The sequence below is a fragment of the Hoplias malabaricus genome, chromosome 4, assembly GCF_029633855.1.
Source record: "Hoplias malabaricus isolate fHopMal1 chromosome 4, fHopMal1.hap1, whole genome shotgun sequence".
Taxonomy (NCBI): domain Eukaryota; kingdom Metazoa; phylum Chordata; class Actinopteri; order Characiformes; family Erythrinidae; genus Hoplias; species Hoplias malabaricus.
Genome location: NC_089803.1, coordinates 23,404,984 through 23,430,923, shown reverse-complemented (window position 1 = coordinate 23,430,923; position 25,940 = coordinate 23,404,984). Strand labels below are relative to the sequence as shown.

The following is a 25,940-nucleotide window of genomic DNA, read 5'->3' as shown; positions in this document are numbered from 1 at the left end:
TATGTTTCTGTGAAAAATTGAATAGTTTTGATCTGTATTAAAAACAAATTCATATCAGTTCACTTAATGTATAACTGGATGAGATTCAAGAGCCATGAACAGATCAGTAAGTGCAGTGAAACATAGACTCAGAGAACACAGAAAAGCTAAATGTATGAATTTAGCTGGGCTGGACTGAGTGGTAGTTGTGACTGAGTGGTGACTGAGTAGTGACTGAGTGGTGACTTGGTGGTGAAAGGGTGGTGAATCGGTGGTGATCTGAGTGGTGACTGGGTGGTGATCTGAATGGTGACTGGGTGGTGTCTGAGTAGTGAATGGGTGGTGATCTAAGTGGTGACTGAGTGGTGACTGGGTGGTGATCTGAGTGGTGACTGGGTGGTGATCTGAGTGGTGACTGGGTGGTGATCTGAGTGGTGATCTGAGTGGTGACTGAGTGGTGATCTGAGTGGTGACTGGGTGGTGACTGGGTGGTGATCTGGGTGGTGACTGAGTGGAGATCTGAGTGGTGACTGGGTGGTGATCTGAGTGGTGACTGGGTGGTGATCTGAGTGGTGACTGGGTGGTGATCTGAGTGGTGATCTGAGTGGTGACTGAGTGGTGATCTGAGTGGTGACTGGGTGGTGATCTGGGTGGTGACTGAGTGGAGATCTGAGTGGTGACTGGGTGGTGATCTGAGTGGTGAATGGGTGGTGATCTGAGTGGTGAATGGGTGGTGATCTGAGTGGTGAATGGGTGGTGATCTGAGTGGTGAATGGGTGGTGATCTGAGTGGTGACTGGGTGGTGATCTGAGTGGTGACTGGGTGGTGACTGGGTGGTGATCTGAGTGGTGACTGAGTGGTGATCTGAGTGGGGAATGGGTGGTGATCTGAGTGGTAATCTGAGTGGTGATCTGAGTGGGAAATGGGTGGTGATCTGAGTGGTGACTGGGTGGTGATCTGAGTGGTGACTGGGTGGTGATCTGAGTGGTGACTGGGTGGTGATCTGAGTGGTGATCTGAGTGGTGATCTGAGTGGTGATCTGAGTGGTGACTGGGTGGTGACTGGGTGGTGATCTGGGTGGTGACTGAGTGGAGATCTGAGTGGTGACTGGGTGGTGATCTGAGTGGTGACTGGGTGGTGATCTGAGTGGTGACTGGGTGGTGATCTGAGTGGTGATCTGAGTGGTGACTGAGTGGTGATCTGAGTGGTGACTGGGTGGTGATCTGGGTGGTGACTGAGTGGAGATCTGAGTGGTGACTGGGTGGTGATCTGAGTGGTGAATGGGTGGTGATCTGAGTGGTGAATGGGTGGTGATCTGAGTGGTGAATGGGTGGTGATCTGAGTGGTGAATGGGTGGTGATCTGAGTGGTGACTGGGTGGTGATCTGAGTGGTGACTGGGTGGTGACTGGGTGGTGATCTGAGTGGTGACTGAGTGGTGATCTGAGTGGGGAATGGGTGGTGATCTGAGTGGTAATCTGAGTGGTGATCTGAGTGGGAAATGGGTGGTGATCTGAGTGGTGACTGGGTGGTGATCTGAGTGTGGAATGGGTGGTGATCTGTGTGGGGAATGGGTGGTAATCTGAGTGGGGAATGGGTGGTGATCTGAGTGGTGACTGGGTGGTGATCTGAGTGGTGACTGGGTGGTGATCTGAGTGGTGACTGGGTGGTGATCTGAGTGGGGAATGGGTGGTGATCTGAGTGGGGAATGGGTGGTGATCTGAGTGGGGAATGGGTGGTGATCTGAGTGGTGACTGGGTGGTGATCTGAGTGGGGAATGGGTGGTGATATGTGTGGGGAATGGGTGGTAATCTGAGTGGGGAATGGGTGGTGATCTGAGTGGTGACTGGGTGGTGATCTGAGTGGTGACTGGGTGGTGATCTGAGTGGTGACTGGGTGGTGATCTGAGTGGTGACTGGGTGGTGATCTGAGTGGGGAATGGGTGGTGATCTGAGTGATGACTGGGTGGTGATCTGAGTGGGGAATGGGTGGTGATCTGAGTGGTGACTGGGTGGTGATCTGAGTGGGGAATGGGTGGTGATCTGTGTGGGGAATGGGTGGTAATCTGAGTGGGGAATGGGTGGTGATCTGAGTGGTGACTGGGTGGTGATCTGAGTGGTGACTGGGTGGTGATCTGAGTGGTGATCTGAGTGGGGAATGGGTGGTGATCTGTGTGGGGAATGGGTGGTGATCTGAGTGGTGACTGGGTGGTGAATGGGTGGTGAATGGGTGGTGATCTGAGTGGTGAATGGGTGGTGATCTGAGTGGTGAATGGGTGGTGATCTGAGTGGTGACTGGGTGGTCATCTGTGTGGGGAATGGGTGGTGATCTGAGTGGTGACTGGGTGGTGATCTGAGTGGTGACTGGGTGGTGAATGGGTGGTGATCTGGGTGGTGAATGGGTGGTGATCTGAGTGGTGACTGGGTGGTGATCTGAGTGGTGACTGGGTGGTGATCTGAGTGGTGACTGGGTGGTGAATGGGTGGTGAATGGGTGGTGATCTGAGTGGTGAATGGGTGGTGATCTGAGTGGTGAATGGGTGGTGATCTGAGTGGTGACTGGGTGGTCATCTGTGTGGGGAATGGGTGGTGATCTGAGTGGTGACTGGGTGGTGATCTGAGTGGTGACTGGGTGGTGATCTGAGTGGTGACTGGGTGGTGAATGGGTGGTGATCTGAGTGGTGAATTTCCTATTAATACAATTTCCTATTATGAGACTCCGTATTTACTCAGATCACAGAATACTGTTTTTCTAATTGTTCCCAGAATTCAGAAGGCCTCAGCTGGGGGAAGAGACTTTTCTTATAAAGCCCCCAAACTCTGGAATGATCTTCCAGAAAATGTTCGGGACTCAGACACAGTCACAATCTTCAAATGTAGGCTAAAAACTAATTTGTTTAGTTTATCTTTTGGTAGCTAATGCTCCCCCATAGATAAAGGCGGCAGATCCGGGGGGTGTATGGACACAGGGAATTATAGTAAACTGAGACACTGGTGTCATCCCGCCGCTTCACACGATCACTCAGGTTTGTTGGTGGTGGAGCGGAGAGATGCCAGTGTTTCAGGATGCTCCCGTGTCTGTGTGTCCTTCTGGTTCTCTCCTTTTAGTTAAAGCTGTCATAGTCAGATCTGCTGGAGTCATTAGCCACACTGGAAATGTTCATATTTTCTACTTTACAAACAACAAACAGTTCAAAACTAATTCCATCTCTTTACATCTTTCCGAGTAAACGACTGCCCACCTGTCTGTCTGGACACTGATGGATGACTGTCGAGATCCTCCTCCATGCTTCAGACCAGCTGCAGCAACCACCAAGTGCCTTAAAGCTGCCCCTACACTGAAGTTCTCATGGATTCCTACACTCTCAGAAAAAAAGGTATGGTACAGGTACAATTTTGGTCACTACAGGTACAAACTGGGTAAATGCACCTTTAAAAGGTACAACAGTGTTTAAAAGTCCAGTTTTGTTCCTTAAAAGGTATGTTACATTCTCTTCTCCAGAAGAATAGATACATGTTTGTAATCTTTCATTATAGAAATATGTCATATAAACATGTAATAAAGGTCCTGGAGATAAAATGGGGCATGTGTAATTAGCACAACATTTAAATCTACAATTCTAATAGAATAAGGGACAAAATATTCTCCCTAATTAAAGTGTCTGAAATGTACCTATGAGGGTACCACCACAGAGACACCAAAAGGTACCACACCACAGTGACACATTTTCTGACAGTGTAACTATAATTACCAGTAGACTGACCAGAGGAGGATAGGTCACCCCTTGTGAGCTATTAAACTACTATAAAATATTTAAATAATTTTCCCCACATTTATTTACACATGGAGTGTTTACCTCACCATGGTGTCTCCTCTTGATGTGACTCACACAGGTAAACTATTACTGCAGTCAGATACTGATACAGAAAGTGATGCAGGTGTTAATTGAAAGTCTCTACCTCAACACTCTGTGCCCAGGAGGGAACTGGGACTTTACACACTTTTCTCTTTTCACTGATAGAAACAGGTTTGATGATGGGACGTCATCTTTCAGGATGTTTGTGATTATGTAGATTATGAATTTTCACTAAGTCCATGTTTAAAGAACTCAGGTTTGAGGACGGCCAACAAACAATGGCATGTTTTGACTGATTCTGTCCTTATTTCTAAATGGCAGTTTATAATAAAACAGAAAGTAAAGGATGAATTACTCAAGAACAACTCAAAGCATTTTCTTGATAGCAGAATATCTCTAGTTTGTACCGACTCCTCAACAGGTCTTACACTGATGTACACGGCAGGAAGAAAACTCATGAAAAATGCCAGTGGCTTTTACAAAAGGAAATAAACTCAACCCAAGCATTTCTTAATAAAAACTGAAACAGCTGTCAATAAATCAACTGTAAAAATACAGAATAAGATGTAAATATCCTACGCCAGTCCACTAGAGCTTCACATAGGGCCCAGTTCACTCTTTTACCAGCAACAACAAATAGTATCCTTCACCTGACAACAATAAAAAACACAAATATCAACAAACATAAAACCAGAAACTCAAAGCTGAACCACCAGGCTTTCCCTGTGCCGCCAACGATTAAAAGAGGTACAGCACTTCAGTAAAATTAAAGACCATACCTCAGTGACATTTCCTGCACCGCCAAACCCCTCCAGATCCTCCACAGAAGCGTGAGTCTTCTTCAGGGTGAGGTCAGCAGGCAGAGTTCTGTCACTGTAAGACGTGATGAACTTGAAATCACTGGTTCTTGACCCTGTGGTCAGATAGGCATCGTAATTGTAGGAGCTGCGCAGAGTTCCCGCTCCCTCCACCTCTGCGTAATTTGGAGGGAGGTACGCGCTGGGAATGGCCACAGCTCCATCAAACAACAGTCTGGACTTCCTCCTGTGACAGAACCTCACGGCCAGGACGATGATGATGAAGGTGAGGAAGAAAGTGGACACGGACACCAGCGCGATGATCAAATAAAAAGTCAGTTTGGAGCTGCTCTCCTCATAAGACATGTCCTTCAGTTCTGGAAGCTCAGCCAAGTTATCAGAAATGAGTAAATACACCGTGCAGGTCACAGACAGAGAGGGCTGACCGTTATCTCTCACAGAAAGGACAAGGTTCTGCTTCATGTGGTCAGATTCAGAAATGTCCCGCTGCGTCCTGATCTCTCCACTGTGTTCACCAATAGTGAAAAGTCCTGGCTCGGCGGCCTTCACCATGTGATAAGAGAGCCACGCGTTCTGACCAGAGTCCGCGTCCACCGCGATCACCTTGGACACCAGAGAGCCGGCCTGGGCGGCTTTGGGCACCATCTCGGTCATGAAGGAGTGTCCTTCCGGAGAGGGGTATAATATCTGGGGGCTGTTATCGTTCTCGTCACTGATCCACACGCTCACGCTCACGTTACTGCTGAGTGGAGGAGAGCCGTTGTCTCTGGCTAAGACCAGCACTTTGAAACTCTTCAGCTGCTCGTAATCAAAAGACCTCACTGCATGGAGGACCCCCGTGTCTCCATTAATGGACACAAAGGACGACACCGGGGCGCCGCTCACATCAGAAGGAGAAAGAGAATAAACTACAGTACCGTTCTGTCTCCAGTCCGGGTCTCTTGCTGCTACTCTACAAACAGAGGAGCCTGCTTTGTTATTTTCTTTCACATGAGCGCTGTAGGACTGCTCCTCAAACACAGGTGGGTTGTCGTTCACATCAGCTACTGACAGGTGGAGAGTTTTAGAGGAGGACAAAGGTGGAGAGCCTTCATCGCTAGCAGTGATTGTGATGTTATAATCAGACACCAGCTCACGGTCTAATTCACCTGTTGTCACCAGAGAATAATAATTCTTGATGGAGGGCACCAGTTTAAAGGGAACGCTCTGCTGAACTGAACAATGAACCTGGCCATTTTTCTCTGAATCTCTGTCCTGTACATTAATGATGCCCACCTCTGCACCGATTAAAGCATCTTCAGGGATGGGACTATGTATAGATTTCATAATTATAACGGGTGCATTGTCGTTGACATCGGTAACGCTCACAGAAAGTTTTGTATCAGATTTAAGACCGAATGAATCCATTGCCTGTATACGTATTTCAAATTTAGAGTCCTCCTCATAATCAAGAGATTTTATTATCTTCACTCGTCCTGTTTTATGATCCAATGAGAAAATACTTCTGGCCTTGTCTGAAATACGACTAAAATCATATGTTATTTCTCCGTTTGCACCTTCGTCTGCGTCAGTGGCGCTGACAGTGAGCACTACAGTGTTTAGAGGAGAGTTTTCAGGCAGACTGACTTTATAAACAGACTGACTAAACACTGGAGCGTTATCATTAGCATCCAGTACAGTGACGTGTATGACTACAGTCCCTGATCTAGGTGGAGTCCCTCCATCCACTGCAGTCAGAGTCAGGGTGAGCTCCTGCTGCTGTTCACGATCCAGTTCTTTATCCAACACCAACTCACAGTAAACTCCTCCGTCAGTATTTGAGTGGACAGACAAAATAAAATACTCATTTCGCTGTAAATGGTAGTTTTGAACAGTATTTATTCCGATATCTGAATCGTGTGCTTCATCCAAACGAAACCGAGCACCTTTGTCTACAGATTCACTAATTTCAATCTTAATCACATCGCGTTGGAAACTGGGAATGTTGTCGTTAACGTCGTCAATATTTAGCGTGATCCTGTGGAGCACTAAAGGACCTTCAAGCACCAACTCACAATGGAGCACGCACGAAACCGCGTCGCTGCATATTTCCTCTCTGTCGATCCTCTCCGCTACGGTCAGTTCTCCAGTGTTCACATTAATGTCGCAGTAGCGTTTTCGGTTCCCTTCAGTATCAATACGAGCTTTACGAGCTGACAGTCTGTTCACATCCAGGCCCAGATCTTTGGCTACATTTCCAATCACAGATCCGCGTTTCATCTCCTCCGGAAAAGAGTAGCTCACATCTCCAAATGCGCTACGAGCCGCAACGACGAACAAACAAAAGCCCAGAGTCAGAGCAGCAGCAGAGAAGCGTTTGTCCTCCATTCTCTACAATTACACACAGCAGTCCACTGATGATGATCTCCTCATCCACACAACACAATATTCCACAGTGTAGGAAAAACTAAACAGAAGAACACGAAGAGACTGATCCAGGAGCGTCGACGCTTTTTACAACAAGGCGGACAGACAGAGGAGAGACAGACGTAATCAGCTGAGGGTGGAGAAAGCTATATCTTTGTCTCTGCAAAGGCTTTACAGGTGAACAGCGACCCCACGAGTCACAACCAGCAACTGCACAGAGCAGAATTAATGTCGAAAATAATTGTTCTTAAATAATTGATATTAATCAAACTATCAAACCAACGGACTGCAGTTAATTTAAGATTTTATTCAACAAAACAACACATAGAGGAATCAATGAAGAAACTCGGAGATTACACACCGCAGAGTAAAAGCTCTGACTGTTTCTTGTCAGAAAATATATTTCCACTTGCTTAGAACACACTGTTTACTTTTGAATGCATTAAACCACAGGTTCTTGAGAAAAAGCGTTGCAGCACCACGGACAGCGCCACCGTTAACGCGCTGTACATCCATTCATCAGATTAAAGACAGAAGTTATTTTGTCATTAGAGAAAACGCAAGCATCCACTCACCACCACAGAGCGCAGTGAATGCCGTAGAAACACCACAAACCTTTACATCACCGAAAATTAAGTGTTCACGAGTTAATCCAAAGTCATACAACACGACTATGGCATGAACAGAGTTAACACATCAGCACACACAGAGAGGTCATACACGGCATTTGTTTAAAGAGCAGTGGTCGGGGTCAGTTCTGACACTGTCCTGATGGTGTATTAAAGGATGGATGGAGTGGGGAGGTTGTGTCTGGTGTTTTCATCAGTTTTCTAACCGCGTCAGAAAAACAGCAGATCGGCTCAGAAATATAAACACCGCGCTACCATCAACAAACATTCATTAGGAATTTTCAAAGAAAGATGATCATTTAAAATACTCTTCTATAATAATACTTGTAGAATAAAGATTTCCAAACTGTTGATGCAAAATGGCGTCTTAGATTTACACTGTGCACGACTGACGACCCCGTTTAGTCAGTGGAAGAGTGCGTACGTCGGTCTCATTATATTTCAGGAATTCCTAAAAATAGTACACGTTCATAGCAGGCGCTCCGATTCTCAGAATTTCTTACATAAAAAGTGTTGGCTTCACTGCAAAATTTGAATCATTTAAAATGTTTCTTGTTGAATTTGGATATTATTTCACATCTTTGCACTGGGTTAAAAACAGCGATGAAAATGTTATTTCTAAACGTTAATGATAATCCTTAAATATCCTTCACTACAGAGAATGTCAGAGAATGTTATGCTTACTGCTATCTACTTTCCTCAAGCTTTGTAAGTTAATTAGCATTTTATTTACAGATTACTACATATTTCATATCTATGATTCAACTTACACTGAGAATATACACCTCCCTCTGACCCTCTTTTGTGATCTAGCATAACACAACTGTCAAATGCACAGAGAAAATATAATTCAGGGAACTCTGAGAAAAAGAAAAATCAGCCGAGATATTTTATGAATATAAAAAAGAATATTAAAACTGTTCGCAGATAAAATAGTAATAATAATAATAATAAAACAGAAAAAATCCTAACAAACAATGAAAGTCAACACTTATTTAAACATAAAGATGTATCAAAGTTGGATTTACACAAGGCATGTTTGTGGAAGTGTATCGTGGCTTGGACAAGGAAGATTTGTGAGGAGTTGAGTAAAGGTTGTTGATGCAGCTGGAAAAGTTTACAAAACTATTTCAGGAGAGTTTAGAGTCCCACCAATTCACAGTCAAACAGCAACAACACCAAACACAAACAGAATCACACACAAATACACTCAATAACCAAAGGCAACCTGAACTCTAAAAGCTCCCAGCACATAATAATTAAACAAACTTTAAATAACACTGATAATGTGGAGCTGCTAAGCATGCTGGGAGGTCCCCCATAATCCCCAGTTCCACCCAGTCCTGTACCGTCCATAATGACTTGTGTCTTTAACAGTGACAATAGGTATTTTTCACAGGAATCAAATGTAAATATCACAGTTGTCCGCTACACAAAATGTTATGGAATTCTTGGTATGAGAGACATACAGAGTGAGACAACAACCACACAATAAGCACACAGAAGGATTAAAGAATAAATGTAATGTCCTGGAAAAGCCAAGGCAATGCTCAAAGTATATACAATAGTAAACCCACTCCAATCCTACAGAAATATTTTGGAAGGACCTGGACCAAGTAATTCACGTGGACATCCCAGAGTTGAAGTTGTTCTATACAGAGGATGAGGGAAAGACGTCCTCCCAATAAGCAGAACTAATCAACCACGACTAGAAATGTGTAGATGCAGCTGTTGCTGAACAATGAGTCACATCAGATTGTAAAAGCAAAGCTTCACATAATTTCTCCATTTCTAAACCTGTAATAAATGAAGGACCAAGTGTCTTGGATTTATTTAATTAATTCTCTAATTCTACATTTAGGACCTGTGTGACACTCTAATGATACTGTAATTCATACACAAACAGACAAATCTAAAGGGTTCACAAACATTCAAACATCATTATTTCAAATCTACAAATTATATTTTGGCATAATATACAACTTCAAAGTTGAAGCACAGAGAAACATTTTCTCTTCTTTGTTTCATTTTGAAATGATGAGCTCTTAAAGTTGGAACAGAAAAGTAATTTTACCTAAAAGTGGAAATGAACTGCAGCTGAAAACTGTAGGAGCAGCACAGTGTTGCAGCAGGTAGAAACACTGCCACACAGCTGGTGGGGTTCTGAGTTCAAAATCCACTTGTGTCACTGATTGTGAGGAGTTTACTGTGTTCTCACAGTGTCTGTGTGGGTTTCCTCACAAAATCCATAAATACATGTTGATAAGACAATTAGCTCAACAAACGTGTACATTAGAGAGGCTGTGTTATTGAATGTTAGTGTGTGGGTTCGTGCCTTGTACCCAATGATTCCAACCTTGGTTTAATGACGAAAAACATGTACAAATTTCAAAAACATTAGTAAACAAAAACAAGCAAAAGAAGAGATCTTAATAAACTCTGTGTAATGTGCCTTTAACCTTCCCTCAAAACATATCAGCGAACAAGAAAAAGGCAACGCAATTCATGAGAAGAGACCATACCTGAGAGTCATTTCCTGCACCGTCAAACCCCTCCAGATCCTCCACAGAGGCGTGAGTCTTCTTCAGGGTGAGGTCAGCAGGCAGAGTTCTGTCACTGTAAGACGTGATGAACTTGAAATCACTGGTTCTTGACCCTGTGGTCAGATAGGCATCGTAATTGTAGGAGCTGCGCAGAGTTCCCGCTCCCTCCACCTCTGCGTAATTTGGAGGGAGGTACGCGCTGGGAATGGCCACAGCTCCATCAAACAACAGTCTGGACTTCCTCCTGTGACAGAACCTCACGGCCAGGACGATGATGATGAAGGTGAGGAAGAAAGTGGACACGGACACCAGCGCGATGATCAAATAAAAAGTCAGTTTGGAGCTGCTCTCCTCATAAGACATGTCCTTCAGTTCTGGAAGCTCAGCCAAGTTATCAGAAATGAGTAAATACACCGTGCAGGTCACAGACAGAGAGGGCTGACCGTTATCTCTCACAGAAAGCACAAGGTTCTGCTTCATGTGGTCAGATTCAGAAATGTCCCGCTGCGTCCTGATCTCTCCACTGTGTTCACCAATAGTGAAAAGTCCTGGCTCGGTGGCCTTCACCATGTGATAAGAGAGCCACGCGTTCTGACCAGAGTCCGCGTCCACCGCGATCACCTTGGACACCAGAGAGCCGGACTGGGCGGCTTTGGGCACCATCTCGGTCATGAAGGAGTGTCCTTCCGGAGAGGGGTATAATATCTGGGGGCTGTTATCGTTCTCGTCACTGATCCACACGCTCACGCTCACGTTACTGCTGAGTGGAGGAGAGCCGTTGTCTCTGGCTAAGACCAGCACTTTGAAACTCTTCAGCTGCTCGTAATCAAAAGACCTCACTGCATGGAGGACCCCCGTGTCTCCATTAATGGACACAAAGGACGACACCGGGGCGCCGCTCACATCAGAAGGAGAAAGAGAATAAACTACAGTACCGTTCTGTCTCCAGTCCGGGTCTCTTGCTGCTACTCTACAAACAGAGGAGCCTGCTTTGTTATTTTCTTTCACATGAGCGCTGTAGGACTGCTCCTCAAATACAGGTGGGTTGTCGTTCACATCAGCTACTGACAGGTGGAGAGTTTTAGAGGAGGACAAAGGTGGAGAGCCTTCATCGCTAGCAGTGATTGTGATGTTATAATCAGACACCAGCTCACGGTCTAATTTACCTGTTGTCACCAGAGAATAATAATTCTTGATGGAGGGCACCAGTTTAAAGGGAACGCTCTGCTGAATGGAGCAGTGAACTTTCTGGTTATTCTCAGAGTCTCTGTCCTGTACATTAATGATGCCCACCTCTGTGCCAGGTGCAGCGTTCTCAGGGACTGGGCTGTGAAGGGTTTTAATGACTATGACGGGGGCGTTGTCATTAACATCAGTAATGACTATAATCACTTTAGAATACGTTGCTAATCCTGGGCCGTCTTTAGCCTGTATCTGAAGCTCATATGACGTTTCATCTTCAAAATCAATCGGACCAGTCAAACGGATCTCTCCAGACTTAGAATCTAGGGAGAATAGCTCTTTATTTATCTGTGAAGTGTGACCAAAGCCAAAGATTATTTCTCCATTCTGTCCCTCATCTGCGTCAGTGGCGCTGACAGTGAGCACTACAGTGTTTAGAGGAGAGTTTTCAGGCAGACTGACTTCATAAACAGACTGACTAAACACTGGAGCGTTATCATTAGCATCCAGTACAGTGACGTGTATGACTACAGTCCCTGATCTAGGTGGAGTCCCTCCATCCACTGCAGTCAGAGTCAGGGTGAGCTCCTGCTGCTGCTCTCGATCTAACTCTTTGTCTAGAACTAACTCGCTGTACTTCAGTCCGTAGGAATTAGAATCAACATTCAGAACAAAATGCTCGTTCCTCTGAAGCGCGTAGCTCTGGACTGCATTTTGCGCAATGTCTGCGTCGTGAGCCGGATCTAACGGAAATGAAGCCCCTCTATCGGCTGATTCTCTTATCTCTAATTTAATGATCTCATTTATAAAAAGAGGCGAGTTATCGTTGATGTCTTGAATATTCAGAATAACACGGTGTAACTCCATTGGATTTTCCAGCACCAGCTCCTGTTTTAAAACGCACGAAGCCTTGCTTCCACACAGCGCCTCTCTGTCGATCCTCTCCGCTACGGTCAGTTCTCCAGTGTTCACATTAATGTCGCAGTAGCGTTTTCGGTTCCCTTCAGTATCAATACGAGCTTTACGAGCTGACAGTCTGTTCACATCCAGGCCCAGATCTTTGGCTACATTTCCAATCACAGATCCGCGTTTCATCTCCTCCGGAAAAGAGTAGCTCACATCTCCAAATGCGCTACGAGCCGCAACGACGAACAAACAAAAGCCCAGAGTCAGAGCAGCAGCAGAGAAGCGTTTGTCCTCCATTCTCTACAATTACACACAGCAGTCCACTGATGATGATCTCCTCATCCACACAACACAATATTCCACAATGTAGGAAAAACTAAACAGAAGAACACGAAGAGACTGATCCAGGAGCGTCGACGCTTTTTACAACAAGGCGGACAGACAGAGGAGAGACAGACGTAATCAGCTGAGGGTGGAGAAAGCTATATCTTTGTCTCTGCAAAGGCTTTACAGGTGAACAGCGACCCCACGAGTCACAACCAGGAACTGCACAGAGCAGAATTAATGTCGAAAATAATTGTTCTTAAATAATTGATATTAATCAAAGTATCAAACCAACGGACTGCAGTTAATTTAAGATTTTATTCAACAAGCAACACATAGAGGAATCAATGAAGAAACTCAGAGATTACACACCGCAGAGTAAAAGCTCTGACTGTTTCTTGTCAGAAAATATATTTCCACTTGCTTAGAACACACTGTTTACTGTTGAATGCATTAAACCACAGGTTCTTAAGAAAAAGCGTTGCAGCACCACGGACAGCGCCACCGTTAACGCGCTGTACATCCATTCATCAGGTTAAAGACAGAAGATATTTTGTCATTAGGGAAAACGCAAGCATCCACTCACCACCACAGAGCGCAGTGAACGCCGTAGAAACACCACAAACCTTTACATCACCGAAAATTAAGTGTTCACGAGTTAATACCAAGTCATACAACACGACTATGGCATGAACAGAGTTAACACATCAGCATACACAGAGCGGTCATACACTACACGGCTTTTATTCATAGAGCAGTGGTGGAGGTCAGTTCTGAAACTTTACTTGTGATGATGTATTACAGGATGGATGGAGTGGAGAGGTTGTGTCTTATGTCATCGTCATTCATTTACCGCGTCAGAAACACAGCAGAACGGCTCAGAAATATAAACACCAAGCTGCCATCACCAAATATCCATTAGAGTTTAGGAAATAGAAGAAAAAAAAGGCGCAATTAAAATAAACTTCTCTAACGAAACATCTGCTCGCACAAAACTAATAGTAAGTGCAATGCAGGGAACTCTGAGAGAGGAACATCTGTGAAGATTGTTTATAACATAAAAAAGAGAGTATTGAAATTCTTCGTGAACAAGAATCTAACAAAAACATTTTAGATTTACAATTTATTTTAAGATCAGGGATCTATCAAAGTTAGAGCTTTATAAAAGAATGTTTGTGGAAGTGCATCGTGACATGAACAATGGAGATTTGTGAGAAGCGCAGAAAGAGTTGTTGACGCTCATCTGACTGGAAAAAGGTATACAACCCTCTCTAAAGAGTTTAGATTCCTACTAGGGATGGGGAGATTCACATCGGTGGTTCAGCACATGTCTGCGATTCGACTGCACCGGTAGATTCAACGTGCATCGGGTTTAATTTGTGGGCGAAAATTTACGGTGCATCTCCTCTAGCCTTTTTGCATCGGCAAATACCATGGTTAAATCGGGTGTTTTGTTTTCCAGTATCTCTTCCTTATTCTAACGTATTTTCAGAGGCAACATATTTTTTATTTTTATTGATTTCTTTTTTTTTTCGAGGCAACATAAATGCACCATCGTGTCCTCAGGTACTGACGCAAGCACGCAGACGTACACAACAAATATGGAGGGAAACGAGAACATTAGCAACGACAAAGAGATATTTAATGCACCAAAAAAGACACACAAATCAAACGTGTGGCAATATTTCGGGTTTTTTAAGCGAGGTGGTCAACTTGACAAGACGCACGCAATCTGCAAACAATGCCGTGGGGCTATCAAATACGTTAGTAGCACAACGAACTTGGCGACACACATGAAAAGACGGCACGGTGTGGACATCTCTGCGGCTGCTACCCCCTCGTTTTCTTCGGATCCTGCTGAAACACGAGCCACACTGAGCAGTAGCAAAGGCGGTGACAGGTCTATCGCAAGTTTATTTAGGCAAAACACGCCCCTGGCAGCTAACTCTGCTCGCTCCCAAGCCATAACTGATGCCATAGCCTACTTTATTTGCAAAGATATTCAGCCCTACAGCGTCGTAGAGAATGAGGGATTTAAACAACTGGTCCACATCTTAGACCCAAGGTATAAAATACCACAAAGGGCATTTTTTTACTGACACACAAATTCCTGTTCTGTACATAAAAGTGAAAAAAGAGGTGATGGAATCCCTCAGTAATGCCAAACGAGTTGCTATCACTGTGGATGGCTGGACATCATGTGCCACTCATTCATATATCACAGTCACATCACATCATATTGATAATGAGTGGAATATGAAAAACTATGTTCTACAAACAAGAATATATGATGAAGCCCACACTGGACAGAATCTGTCAGTTTTTCTGTGTGATGTTTGCAGTGAATGGAAACTTGAAGACAAGAAGCCTGATTTAGTAACTGACAATGCACATGCTACTGGCTGGAGCAGGTGCAGACATGGAGCCACACATCAGATGCATTGCTCACACTCTTAATCTGTCCTCCCAAAAAGCTCTCAAGGTTGAAACTGTTTCAGCACTGCTGGTTAAGATAAGGAAACTTGTAACATTCTTTCACAAAAGCCCCAAAGCCTGTGGAGCTTTGCATGAAATGCAAGCCCAGTTAAAACTAAAAGACCACAAGTTGATTCATGATGTCACCACAAGGTGGAACAGTTCCTTGGACACGATGGAGCGTTTGTGGGAGCAGCAGGCTGCTGTGACTTTGACAACGCGGAAGATGAAGTCAAGGACTCGAGGAGAGAACCTACCTGATCTCACTGAGGAGGACATTACCTTGATTCCTGAGATCATTAAGCTGCTGACACCACTGAAAACAGCAACCAAGTGTCTCAGTGAAGAAAAGACCCCCACTATTTCCATCATCGCCCCAACACTGGCCAAACTGCTGGAGCATTTTAATCCTGATGACAGTGACCTGCCAGTCATCTCTGAGATGAAAGATAAGTTTTGACAAGACTTCAGCACTCGTTACACATACATTCAAGACTTTCTCTGGAAAGCCTCAGCACTTGACCCCCGCTTCAAGGCACTGGAATTTCTGGATGATGACCACACCAGGGACACCGTATACCTGGGAATAACAGCTGAAGTGGAGAACATGGTAATATGCTCATTACGTTTATTCTTATTCCTTAATTCATTCTGCCATGTCAAACTGATGTGTTTTATATGATTTAGTAAAATAAATGTAATTGTTTATATCTGCTCATTATTCTCAGGCAGAAGAGGATGGCAGGCTGAATGAAAAACAGGCAACCAACCCAGAGAATGAACAGAGCTCCCACAGAGAGGAGGAAGACGAGGGTAAATGTTTGTTTTTATTCAAATGTATTTGGATATAAAATTGTATTAAATTTCTATTTTCTTTTCTAGATGATGACCCAGAGCCTCCCATGAAGAAGTCAGCACTGGACCTGATGTTTGGAAGTTTCTCCTCTCCAAGAGCACAGAAGAAGAGTTCAAGAGAAAGAGCTAAGGAGGAAACTGCCAAGTACAGGGGGAGGGATTGTTTAGATCTGCATGGTGATGTGTTGCAGTGGTGGAAAGAGCAGGTGGATCTCCCTCTTTTGTCCAAATTGGCCAAAAGCTACTTATCTATCCCTGCAACAAGTGTTCCATCTGAACGTGTATTCAGTACAGCCGGTGACATCGTGACTGCTCAGCGTAGTCTGCTACTCCCAGAACATGTTGACCAGTTAATATTTCTAAAGAAAAACCTTACACTAAGCCATGTGAGATAAATCATGAAGTGAAGAAAGGTGTTGGCACTTTTAGCATTGTTTGATTGCCAGTTGATGTTTTTTGTTTACATGTTCCATTTCTAATATAAATCACTCAATCATTTTTTTTCCCTAAGTACACAGGAGTACTATGGACATTGCAATTTGAAAAGCAATACTTCTATTTGAGCACATTACTGAAAGTATTGTTTACAGCAGCTGCTACTTGCTGCAATAATAGTTTTATTTTTACGTTGTTATTTAATTCTTATTTATAAAATGGAATTAGGCGGCACGGTGGCGCAGCAGGTAGTGTCGCAGTCACACAGCTCCAGGGACCTGGAGGTTGTGGGTTCGATTCCAGCTCCGGGTGACTGTCTGTGAGGAGTTGGTGTGCTCTCCCCGTGTCCGCGTGGGTTTCCTCCGGGTGCTCCGGTTTCCTCCCACAGTCCAAAAACACACGTTGCAGGTGGATTGGCGACTCGAAAGTGTCCGAGTGTGTGAGTGAATGTGTGTGTGTCTGTGTTGCCCTGTGAAGGACTGGCGTCCCCTCCAGGGTGTATTCCCGCCTTGCGCCCGATGATTCCAGGTAGGCTCTGGACCCCCCGCGACCCTAAATTGGATAAGCGCTTACAGATAATGGATGGATGGGATGGAAAATGGAATTAGAGCCATTTATGTTTACTACTCAGTCAGTCAACTATCTGAAACCTTGTGTAAGTTAAGTCTAGCAGACTGTGTTGCAGATCATAATTTTCACTATGCACATTGTTAATACAGTACTTTAAAAACTGTTCATCTTATGTTTTATATGTTTTGTATAAATATAGATGGAGAATATAACTGAATAATTCAGTTGAATAAATTAAAAGCTCCATTGAAAACAACCAGATGCATACATCCCTTAAATTGTTATAGAGGAAAGTAGAATTGTGCTATTGAGTTAAGATAACTGATGGGTTAGGCCAATACATCCTCAAACCACAACTAACTGTATCGAATGATCACTTATCAAACCGAATCCTCATATAATTAAGTCATATCGTTATCAAATCATTTTTGAATGGCATCATATCATGAACAGGAGTGATTTGTATCGCATCGTATCGACAAGGGGTTTCAGTGTATCGCAATTATATCGTATCGGTGGCAGTGTATCGAGATGTGTATCGAATTGACCTTAGTGGTGAAGATATACATCCTTAATTCCTACCAATCCACAGTCAAAGAGTGTGTGCCACAGAGGACATTAAAGACCACAGAGATCATGTTAAGAACAAGGCGTGTAGAAGTCCACAATGTTGGTAGAGAAGACTGAACCACAGCGGTGTACGAGGCAAGATCCAAAAAGAGAAAAGTACTGCTCTCAGGAAAGAACACTGCTGCTCATCAATGACAACATGACACACGTTCCTGGTTTTTCTGGCGTCAGTACGGAGCGAGAGTATGTAGACATCCCGCTGTAAGACTCCGTGTCTAAACCTGTGCTCTTTGTTTCTTCTGTAATTATCCACACTCCTCCTGACCTACGGTTTGTTAAGTCTTTTTCCAACGTTGGGGGTAACGCGGTACAAAGGAACGTGTTACAGTCATGTGATTACAATCTTCTGTAACGAAGTAGTGTATCAAATTACTGTTAAATATGTTGTAATAACATTAGAGTTAATATCTAAATAAAAACTGCGTTACTTTCGTTTCTCACGTTTTTCTATAAAATATAATTTTAATGACATTATTATCATTTCCTAAGTTCACAGCGTATCATGTGACTGAGAATGTGACGAGCGCAGCGCAAACGCATTTAATATACAGCGGGGAAGGAGGAGAACATGTTTCCACAAATATATCTGTGTGTGTGTGTGTGTGTGTGTGTGTGTGTGTGTGTGTACCAAATATATAGAACCACTATTACAGAGGTGAGGGAGCAAATAGCTTGTTCTTCAGCAGTGGATTCTGAGCTGTATTCAGGCAGCTCCACGGCAGTTTAAAAAGAGCCCCCTTAGGATTCTGTACCTTTTAATTAATGAAGACTTTGCGTTTGTTCATTCAGTTGTAATGCTCAGGAACATGAGTTCGATGTGTCTTTGACCACTTAAGTTTTATTTGACTATTGTATATTGTTTACAGAAATATGCAGTAGGTATTTTCAGAGAGAACAGTAACATCAAATATAGTGAAAGTAATTGTATACAGTTTAATGCTGATGCTAATGCTATATGTTCCTAAATAAACTATGGAAAGAACTATGGCCTATCATTTTTGTACTTTCCAGATTCAAATGAGTTTGTTTGAGGTTTAAAATGTAACTTAAAAGTAAAGTAATGAGGTCTGAGATGGAATGTTCCAGGATGGAATGGGTAAAGTGATCCCATTACAACTGTAGTTAAGTAGTGAGTAATCAGTAATGGATTAGTTTTCTGAGTAACTACCCCAACACCGACTGTGTCTATGTCCCGCTCTGATGTCAGTGAGAGTGAGCGTTAATGCTCATTGTATTGATAGTGTCTGTATTTGTGAGAGTGTGTTTTGGTCCTGTGTATCGCTGCTTCCTCTGGTTGGCGTGATTTTTCCTATCAGTGCTGAGTGTGATATTACTCAGTGTCTGTGTGGTTTGTTTCTCTTTGGGGTCTATGTTCTTGTTTGTTTGTTTTGTATTTTCTGTATTTTAAACCAACCTGGCGCACTAGAATGTTGCTATATGAATTGACCCTATTATTACTATTATTATTATTATTATTATTATATTCAGTTTCAGTATTTGATATTATTTCAGCAGTCAGTACCTGAGATGTACAAATCAAAGAACAAAGATCCAGTGACACTTTTATAAACCGTAGTAAATAAAAACAAGCAAAAGCAGAGATCTTAATAAACTCCTGGTAATGTGCCTTTTACCTTCCCTCAGAACTTAACAGAGAAGGAGAAAATAACAACGCAATTCATGAGAAGACATCGTACCTGAGAGTCATGTCCTGCACCGTCAAACCCCTCCAGATCCTCCACAGAGGCGTGAGTCTTCTTCAGGGTGAGGTCAGCAGGCAGAGTTCTGTCACTGTAAGACGTGATGAACTTGAAATCACTGGTTCTTGACCCTGTGGTCAGATAGGCATCGTAATTGTAGGAGCTGCGCAGAGTTCCCGCTCCCTCCACCTCTGCGTAATTTGGAGGGAGGTACGCGCTGGGAATGGCCACAGCTCCATCAAACAACAGTCTGGACTTCCTCCTGTGACAGAACCTCACGGCCAGGACGATGATGATGAAGGTGAGGAAGAAAGTGGACACGGACACCAGCGCGATGATCAAATAAAAAGTCAGTTTGGAGCTGCTCTCCTCATAAGACATGTCCTTCAGTTCTGGAAGCTCAGCCAAGTTATCAGAAATGAGTAAATACACCGTGCAGGTCACAGACAGAGAGGGCTGACCGTTATCTCTCACAGAAAGCACAAGGTTCTGCTTCATGTGGTCAGATTCAGAAATGTCCCGCTGCGTCCTGATCTCTCCACTGTGTTCACCAATAGTGAAAAGTCCTGGCTCGGTGGCCTTCACCATGTGATAAGAGAGCCACGCGTTCTGACCAGAGTCCGCGTCCACCGCGATCACCTTGGACACCAGAGAGCCGGACTGGGCGGCTTTGGGCACCATCTCGGTCATGAAGGAGTGTCCTTCCGGAGAGGGGTATAATATCTGGGGGCTGTTATCGTTCTCGTCACTGATCCACACGCTCACGCTCACGTTACTGCTGAGTGGAGGAGAGCCGTTGTCTCTGGCTAAGACCAGCACTTTGAAACTCTTCAGCTGCTCGTAATCAAAAGACCTCACTGCATGGAGGACCCCCGTGTCTCCATTAATGGACACAAAGGACGACACCGGGGCGCCGCTCACATCAGAAGGAGAAAGAGAATAAACTACAGTACCGTTCTGTCTCCAGTCCGGGTCTCTTGCTGCTACTCTACAAACAGAGGAGCCTGCTTTGTTATTTTCTTTCACATGAGCGCTGTAGGACTGCTCCTCAAATACAGGTGGGTTGTCGTTCACATCAGCTACTGACAGGTGAAGAGTTTTAGAGGAGGACAAAGGTGGAGAGCCTTCATCGCTAGCAGTGATTGTGATGTTATAATCAGACACCAGCTCACGGTCTAATTCACCTGTTGTCACCAGAGAATAATAATTCTTGATGGAGGGCACCAGTTTAAAGGGAACGCTCTGCTGAATGGAGCAGTGAACTTTCTGGTTATTCTCAGAGTCTCTGTCCTGTACATTAATGATGCCCACCTCTGTGCCAGGTGCAGCGTTCTCAGGGACTGGGCTGTGAAGGGTTTTAATGACTATAACAGGAGCATTGTCATTAACATCAATAATTTCTATTATTACTTTACAGTAAGATTTTAAACCAGACGCATCCTTTGCCAAAATCTTTAGCTCAATTTTTGTGTCTTCTTCAAAGTCAATAGAACTTCTCACAGTAACTTCTCCACTATGAGCATCAATAGAAAACAATTCGTCCACTCTTTTGGAAACATGACCCAGTGCATAAGTTACTTTCCCATTCACTCCCTCATCTGCGTCAGTGGCGCTGACAGTGAGCACTACAGTGTTTAGAGGAGAGTTTTCAGGCAGACTGACTTTATAAACAGACTGACTAAACACTGGAGCGTTATCATTAGCATCCAGTACAGTGACGTGTATGACTACAGTCCCTGATCTAGGTGGAGTCCCTCCATCCACTGCAGTCAGAGTCAGGGTGAGCTCCTGCTGCTGTTCACGGTCCAGTTCTTTATCCAACACCAGCTCACCATATTTGCCGCCATCCATGTTTGATTTCACATTCAAAATAAAATGCTGATTTGTCTGTAGTGAGTATGACTGAACCGAGTTCTGTCCAATATCAGCATCGACAGCTTCATCCAATAGAAAAACTGCTCCTTTAGCTGTAGACTCAAGTATTTCTAAATCAATCAGGTCCGTTTCAAAACGCGGTGAATTGTCATTTACATCCCCAATGATAAAGAGAACTTTGTGTAATTCTAATGGATTCTCCAGCACTAATTCCTGCGTTAAAATACACGAAGCCTTTTTTTCACACAGCGCCTCTCTGTCGATCCTCTCCGCTACGGTCAGTTCTCCAGTGTTCACATTAATGTCGCAGTAGCGTTTTCGGTTCCCTTCAGTATCAATACGAGCTTTACGAGCTGACAGTCTGTTCACATCCAGGCCCAGATCTTTGGCTACATTTCCAATCACAGATCCGCGTTTCATCTCCTCCGGAAAAGAGTAGCTCACATCTCCAAATGCGCTACGAGCCGCAACGACGAACAAACAAAAGCCCAGAGTCAGAGCAGCAGCAGAGAAGCGTTTGCCCTCCATTCTCTACAATTACACACAGCAGTCCACTGATGATGATCTCCTCATCCACACAACACAATATTCCACAATGTAGGAAAAAACTAAACAGAAGAACACGAAGAGACTGATCCAGGAGCGTCGACGCTTTTTACAACAAGGCGGACAGACAGAGGAGAGACAGACGTAATCAGCTGAGGGTGGAGAAAGCTATATCTTTGTCTCTGCAAAGGCTTTACAGGTGAACAGCGACCCCACGAGTCACAACCAGGAACTGCACAGAGCAGAATTAATGTTTTAAATAATTGATATTAATCAAAGTATCAAACCAACGGATTGCAGTTAATTTAAGATTTTATTCAACAAAACAACACATAAAGGAATCAATGAAGAAACTCGGAGATTACACACCGCAGAGTAAAAGCTCTGACTGTTTCTTGTCTGATATATTTTCACTTGCTTAGAACACACTGTTTACTTTTGAATGCATTAAACCACAGTTTCTTAAGAAAAAAGCGTTGCAGCACCACGGACAGCGCCACCGTTAACGCGCTGTACATCTATTCATCAGATTAAAGACAGAAGTTATTTTGTCATTAGGGAAAACACAAGCATCCACTCACCACCACAGAGCGCAGTGAATGCCGTAGAAACACCACAAACCTTTACATCACCGAAAATTAAGTGTTCACGAGTTAATACCAAGTCATACAACACGACTATGGCATGAACAGAGTTAACACATCAGCACACACAGAGAGGTCCAACACTATATGGCATTTGTTCATAGAGCAGTGGTGGAGGTCAGTTCTGAAACTTTACTTGTGATGATGTATTACAGGATGGATGGAGTAAGGACTGTGTGTCTTATGTCATCGTCATTTATTTACCGCGTCAGAAACACAGCAGAACGGCTCAGAAATATAAACACTACAGACAGCTTTAAATTTCATAACTGTGATTCAACTTAGAAAAACATACACCTCCTTGATCATCTGCTCTCACAAAACTAATAGTAAATGCAATGCAGGGAACTCTGAGAGAGGAAAACCTGTGAAGATTGTTTATGACATAAAAAAATGAGTATTGAAATTGTTTATGAACAAAATCTAACAAAAACATTTTAGATTTACAATTTATTTCAAGATCAGGGATCTATCGAAGTTAGTGCTTTATAAAAAGATGTTTGTGGAAGTGTATCGTGACATGAACAATGGAGATTTGTAAGAAGCTCAGGAAGAGTTGTTGACAGACTAACGGATTTAGATAACACACTTCGATCAACTTTAGATAGTGTAGCACCACTTAAGCGTAAAAAGCTACGACAGAAAAAACTCGCTCCTTGGTATAATGAAGAAACACTCACCTTAAAACAAACCGTAAGGAAATTAGAGCGGAAATGGCGGTCGACTAAACTGGAAGTATTTCACTGTGCCTGGAAAGACAGCCTTATCGAATATAGAAGGGCACTCGTCAATGCACGTTCAGCACATCTGTCCTCACTGATTGAAAATAATAAAGACAGTCCTAGAGCACTCTTTAATGTAATCTCTAAACTTACAAACAATCGGGCAGCTACTGATCCACAGATCCCAGCCGTTCACACCAGCAATGCTTTTATGGACTTTTTTAACAACAAGATTGAAAATATTAGACAAACAATAAATACCATATTACTAAACCCAGCCTGTCTGTCATCTGGTGTGGATGATATAGAACAAAACATAGAAGAAAGACTAAAGGACTTTGACCCACTACCACAGCTAGAACTGGAGAAAATCATCTACTCGTCAAATTGTACGACCTGCACACTTGATGCAATACCAACAAAACTATTTAAAGAAGTATTACCAGTCATAATCAATCCCATCTCAACAATCATAAATTCGTCCCTTAGACTGGGTCACATACCCAAAGCATTTAAACTAACAGTTATTAAACCCCTGATCAAGAAACCGAATCTTGATCCTAGTGTACTATCCAATTACTGACCCATCTCTAACCTTCCCTTCATATCTAAGATCTTAGAAAAAGTTGTGGCCCAACAACTTAGGTCATACTTGCATAAGAATAACATATATGAAAAATTTCAATCTGGTTCTAGGCCACACCATAGCACCGAAACGGCTTTAGTTAAGATAACAAACGACCTTCTTCTCGCCTCTGATCGAGGCTGCGTATCCATGCTAGTTCTACTAGACCTCAGTGCAGCTTTTGATACAATTGATCATACTATTCTGCTAGAAAGATTAAAAAACATGGTTGGAATAACAGGAACAGCCCTATCATGGTTTAAGTCTTACCTCACAGATCGCTATCAGTTTGTAAACGTAAATAATGTTTCTTCTGTTCATACAAAAATGAGATTTGGAGTTCTCCAAGGCTCCATTTTAGGACCTTTACAATTCATATTATACATGCTGCGCTGGGCAGAGTTATTAGCAGGCATGGCATTACCTTCCACAGTTACGCAGATGACACACAGTTATACATATCAGCCAAACCAGACGACAAACCTACACTAAAGAAAATGGAGGACTGTGTTAAAGAAGTGAAGCATTGGATGTCATACAATTTCCTTCTGCTAAACAGCGACAAAACCGAGGTTCTCCTTCTAGGTCCAAAACCTGCTATAAATAAGGTATCAGACTTAATACATAATTTTGACTTCCCTGTTCTCCCGAGCTCATCAGCTAAAAATCTGGGTGTTATAATTGATTCAGATCTATCATTTGATCAACATATAGGTAACATCACAAAAACAGCTTTCCTACATCTTCGAAACCTCACTAAGTTCAGAAACTCCTTATCCCTCCCAGATGCGGAAAAATTAGTTCACGCTTTTATTACATCAAGATTAGATCATAGCAATGCACTTTTATCAGAATGCTCCAGCAGAAACTTGAGTAAACTCCAGTTAATTCAAAATGCTGCAGCCAGGGTCCTCACTAAAACTAGAAAATTTGATCATATCAGCCCAGTATTATCGGCCCTTCACTGGCTTCCAGTTAAATTCCGTATTGATTACAAAATTCTTTTACTCACGTATAAATCCTTATATGGTCTCGCCCCTGAATACCTGCAAGACCTCATCACACAATATGAACCACCAAGACTACTCTTGGGGGTGCCGGCCTCTTACTAGTACCCAGAATTCATAAGACTTCAGCGGGGGGAAAGCCTTCTCCTGCAAAGCCCCTCAGCTCTGGAACAATCTTCCAGCTAGTGTTCGGGACGCAGACACAGTCACTATGTTTAAGTCTAGGCTCAAAACACACTTGTTCAGTTTAGCCTTTGGCAACTAACCTCTGTCTAGTTTAAGGTTGTGGTTTCAGGAACTCATGGACATGGGGAATTTCTCTTGTTTTGAGAACAATTTCTCTTGTTTGGAACGAAAGGATGTCTTTGCCTGAGCTCCTTCTGGTTTCCCTCCTCCCAGTCTGTTACAGTCAGATCCGTCACTACACTAAAGAAAATATTCACATACTCCTATTCTCTGCTGCACTCAACTAAACTAACTGCTTCCTTTTACTGTTTTCTGAGAAAATGGTGGCCCACTGATGGAAGATTGTTTGCTGGATTCTCCTGCAGTCTACACCAGACCAGACCAGCTGCTCACCTCCATCTATTGCTGCCAGCCTCTGACCACTCACCATGGTCAACTACACTGAAGTAGAAATGGACTCAGATTAGCAACACTCGGACTGATTCTTACATTATGATGCACTATTATTATGGCCCATAATTGATGTCACTATTATTATTATTATTATTATTATTATTATTATTATTATTATTATGTAGCGTAATGACACTTCATTGGTGATCATTTAAAATTCAATCTATAGTTTGATCAGAGGAGGATGGGTCCCCTTTGTGAGTCTTGGTTTCTTCCTCCAGCCTCGAGGGAGTTATTCCTTGCCACTGTCACTTTCGGCTTGCTCACTTTGGGCTTTGATTCAAATGTTTTGTTCTGAAACTGTGAAGCTGCTTTGTGACAACGTCAGTTGTAAAAGGCGCTGTATAAATAAATTTGATTTGATTTGATGCTCATCTGACTGGAAAAAGGTATAAAACCCTCTCTAAAGAGTTTAGATTCCTACCAATCCACAGTCAAAGAGTGTGTGCCACAGAGGACATTAAAGACCACAGAGATCATGTTAAGAACAAGGCGTGTAGAAGTCCACAATGTTGGTAGAGAAGACTGAACCACAGCGGTGTGCGTGGCAATATCCAAAAAGAGAAAAGTACTGCTC

At 43.3% G+C, this 25,940-nt stretch overlaps 3 protein-coding genes across 3 annotated transcripts in view; all 3 read right to left on the bottom strand.

Annotated features, from left to right (window-relative positions):
* Positions 1-25,940, bottom strand: part of LOC136694987 (protocadherin beta-15-like) — a 73,103-nt gene that overhangs the window by 28,790 nt on the left and 18,373 nt on the right. The gene's annotated exons all lie outside the window — the stretch shown is intronic.
* LOC136694024 (protocadherin gamma-A11-like) lies at positions 4,453-7,153 on the bottom strand. The gene is made up of 2 exons (XM_066667362.1): positions 4,612-7,153; positions 4,453-4,482 (listed from the first exon to the last, which is right to left on the bottom strand). The coding sequence occupies exons 1-2, from the start codon at positions 7,015-7,017 to the stop codon at positions 4,453-4,455; spliced, it is 2,436 nt and encodes an 811-aa protein (XP_066523459.1). The 5' UTR covers positions 7,018-7,153.
* On the bottom strand, positions 19,246-21,747 carry LOC136694023 (protocadherin beta-16-like). The gene has a single exon (XM_066667361.1). The coding sequence runs from the start codon at positions 21,706-21,708 to the stop codon at positions 19,246-19,248; it is 2,463 nt and encodes an 820-aa protein (XP_066523458.1). The 5' UTR covers positions 21,709-21,747.

Bases quoted from the DNA above. Each gene is read 5' to 3' on its own strand.
- LOC136694023 (XM_066667361.1), bottom strand. From the start codon at position 21,708: ATGGAGGGCAAACGCTTCTCTGCTGCTGCTCTGACTCTGGGCTTTTGT.
- LOC136694024 (XM_066667362.1), bottom strand. From the start codon at position 7,017: ATGGAGGACAAACGCTTCTCTGCTGCTGCTCTGACTCTGGGCTTTTGT. The intron at 4,483-4,611 runs GTATGGTCTTTA...TATTGTTGTCAG, and splicing joins GTGCAGGAAATGTCACTGAG to GTGAAGGATACTATTTGTTG.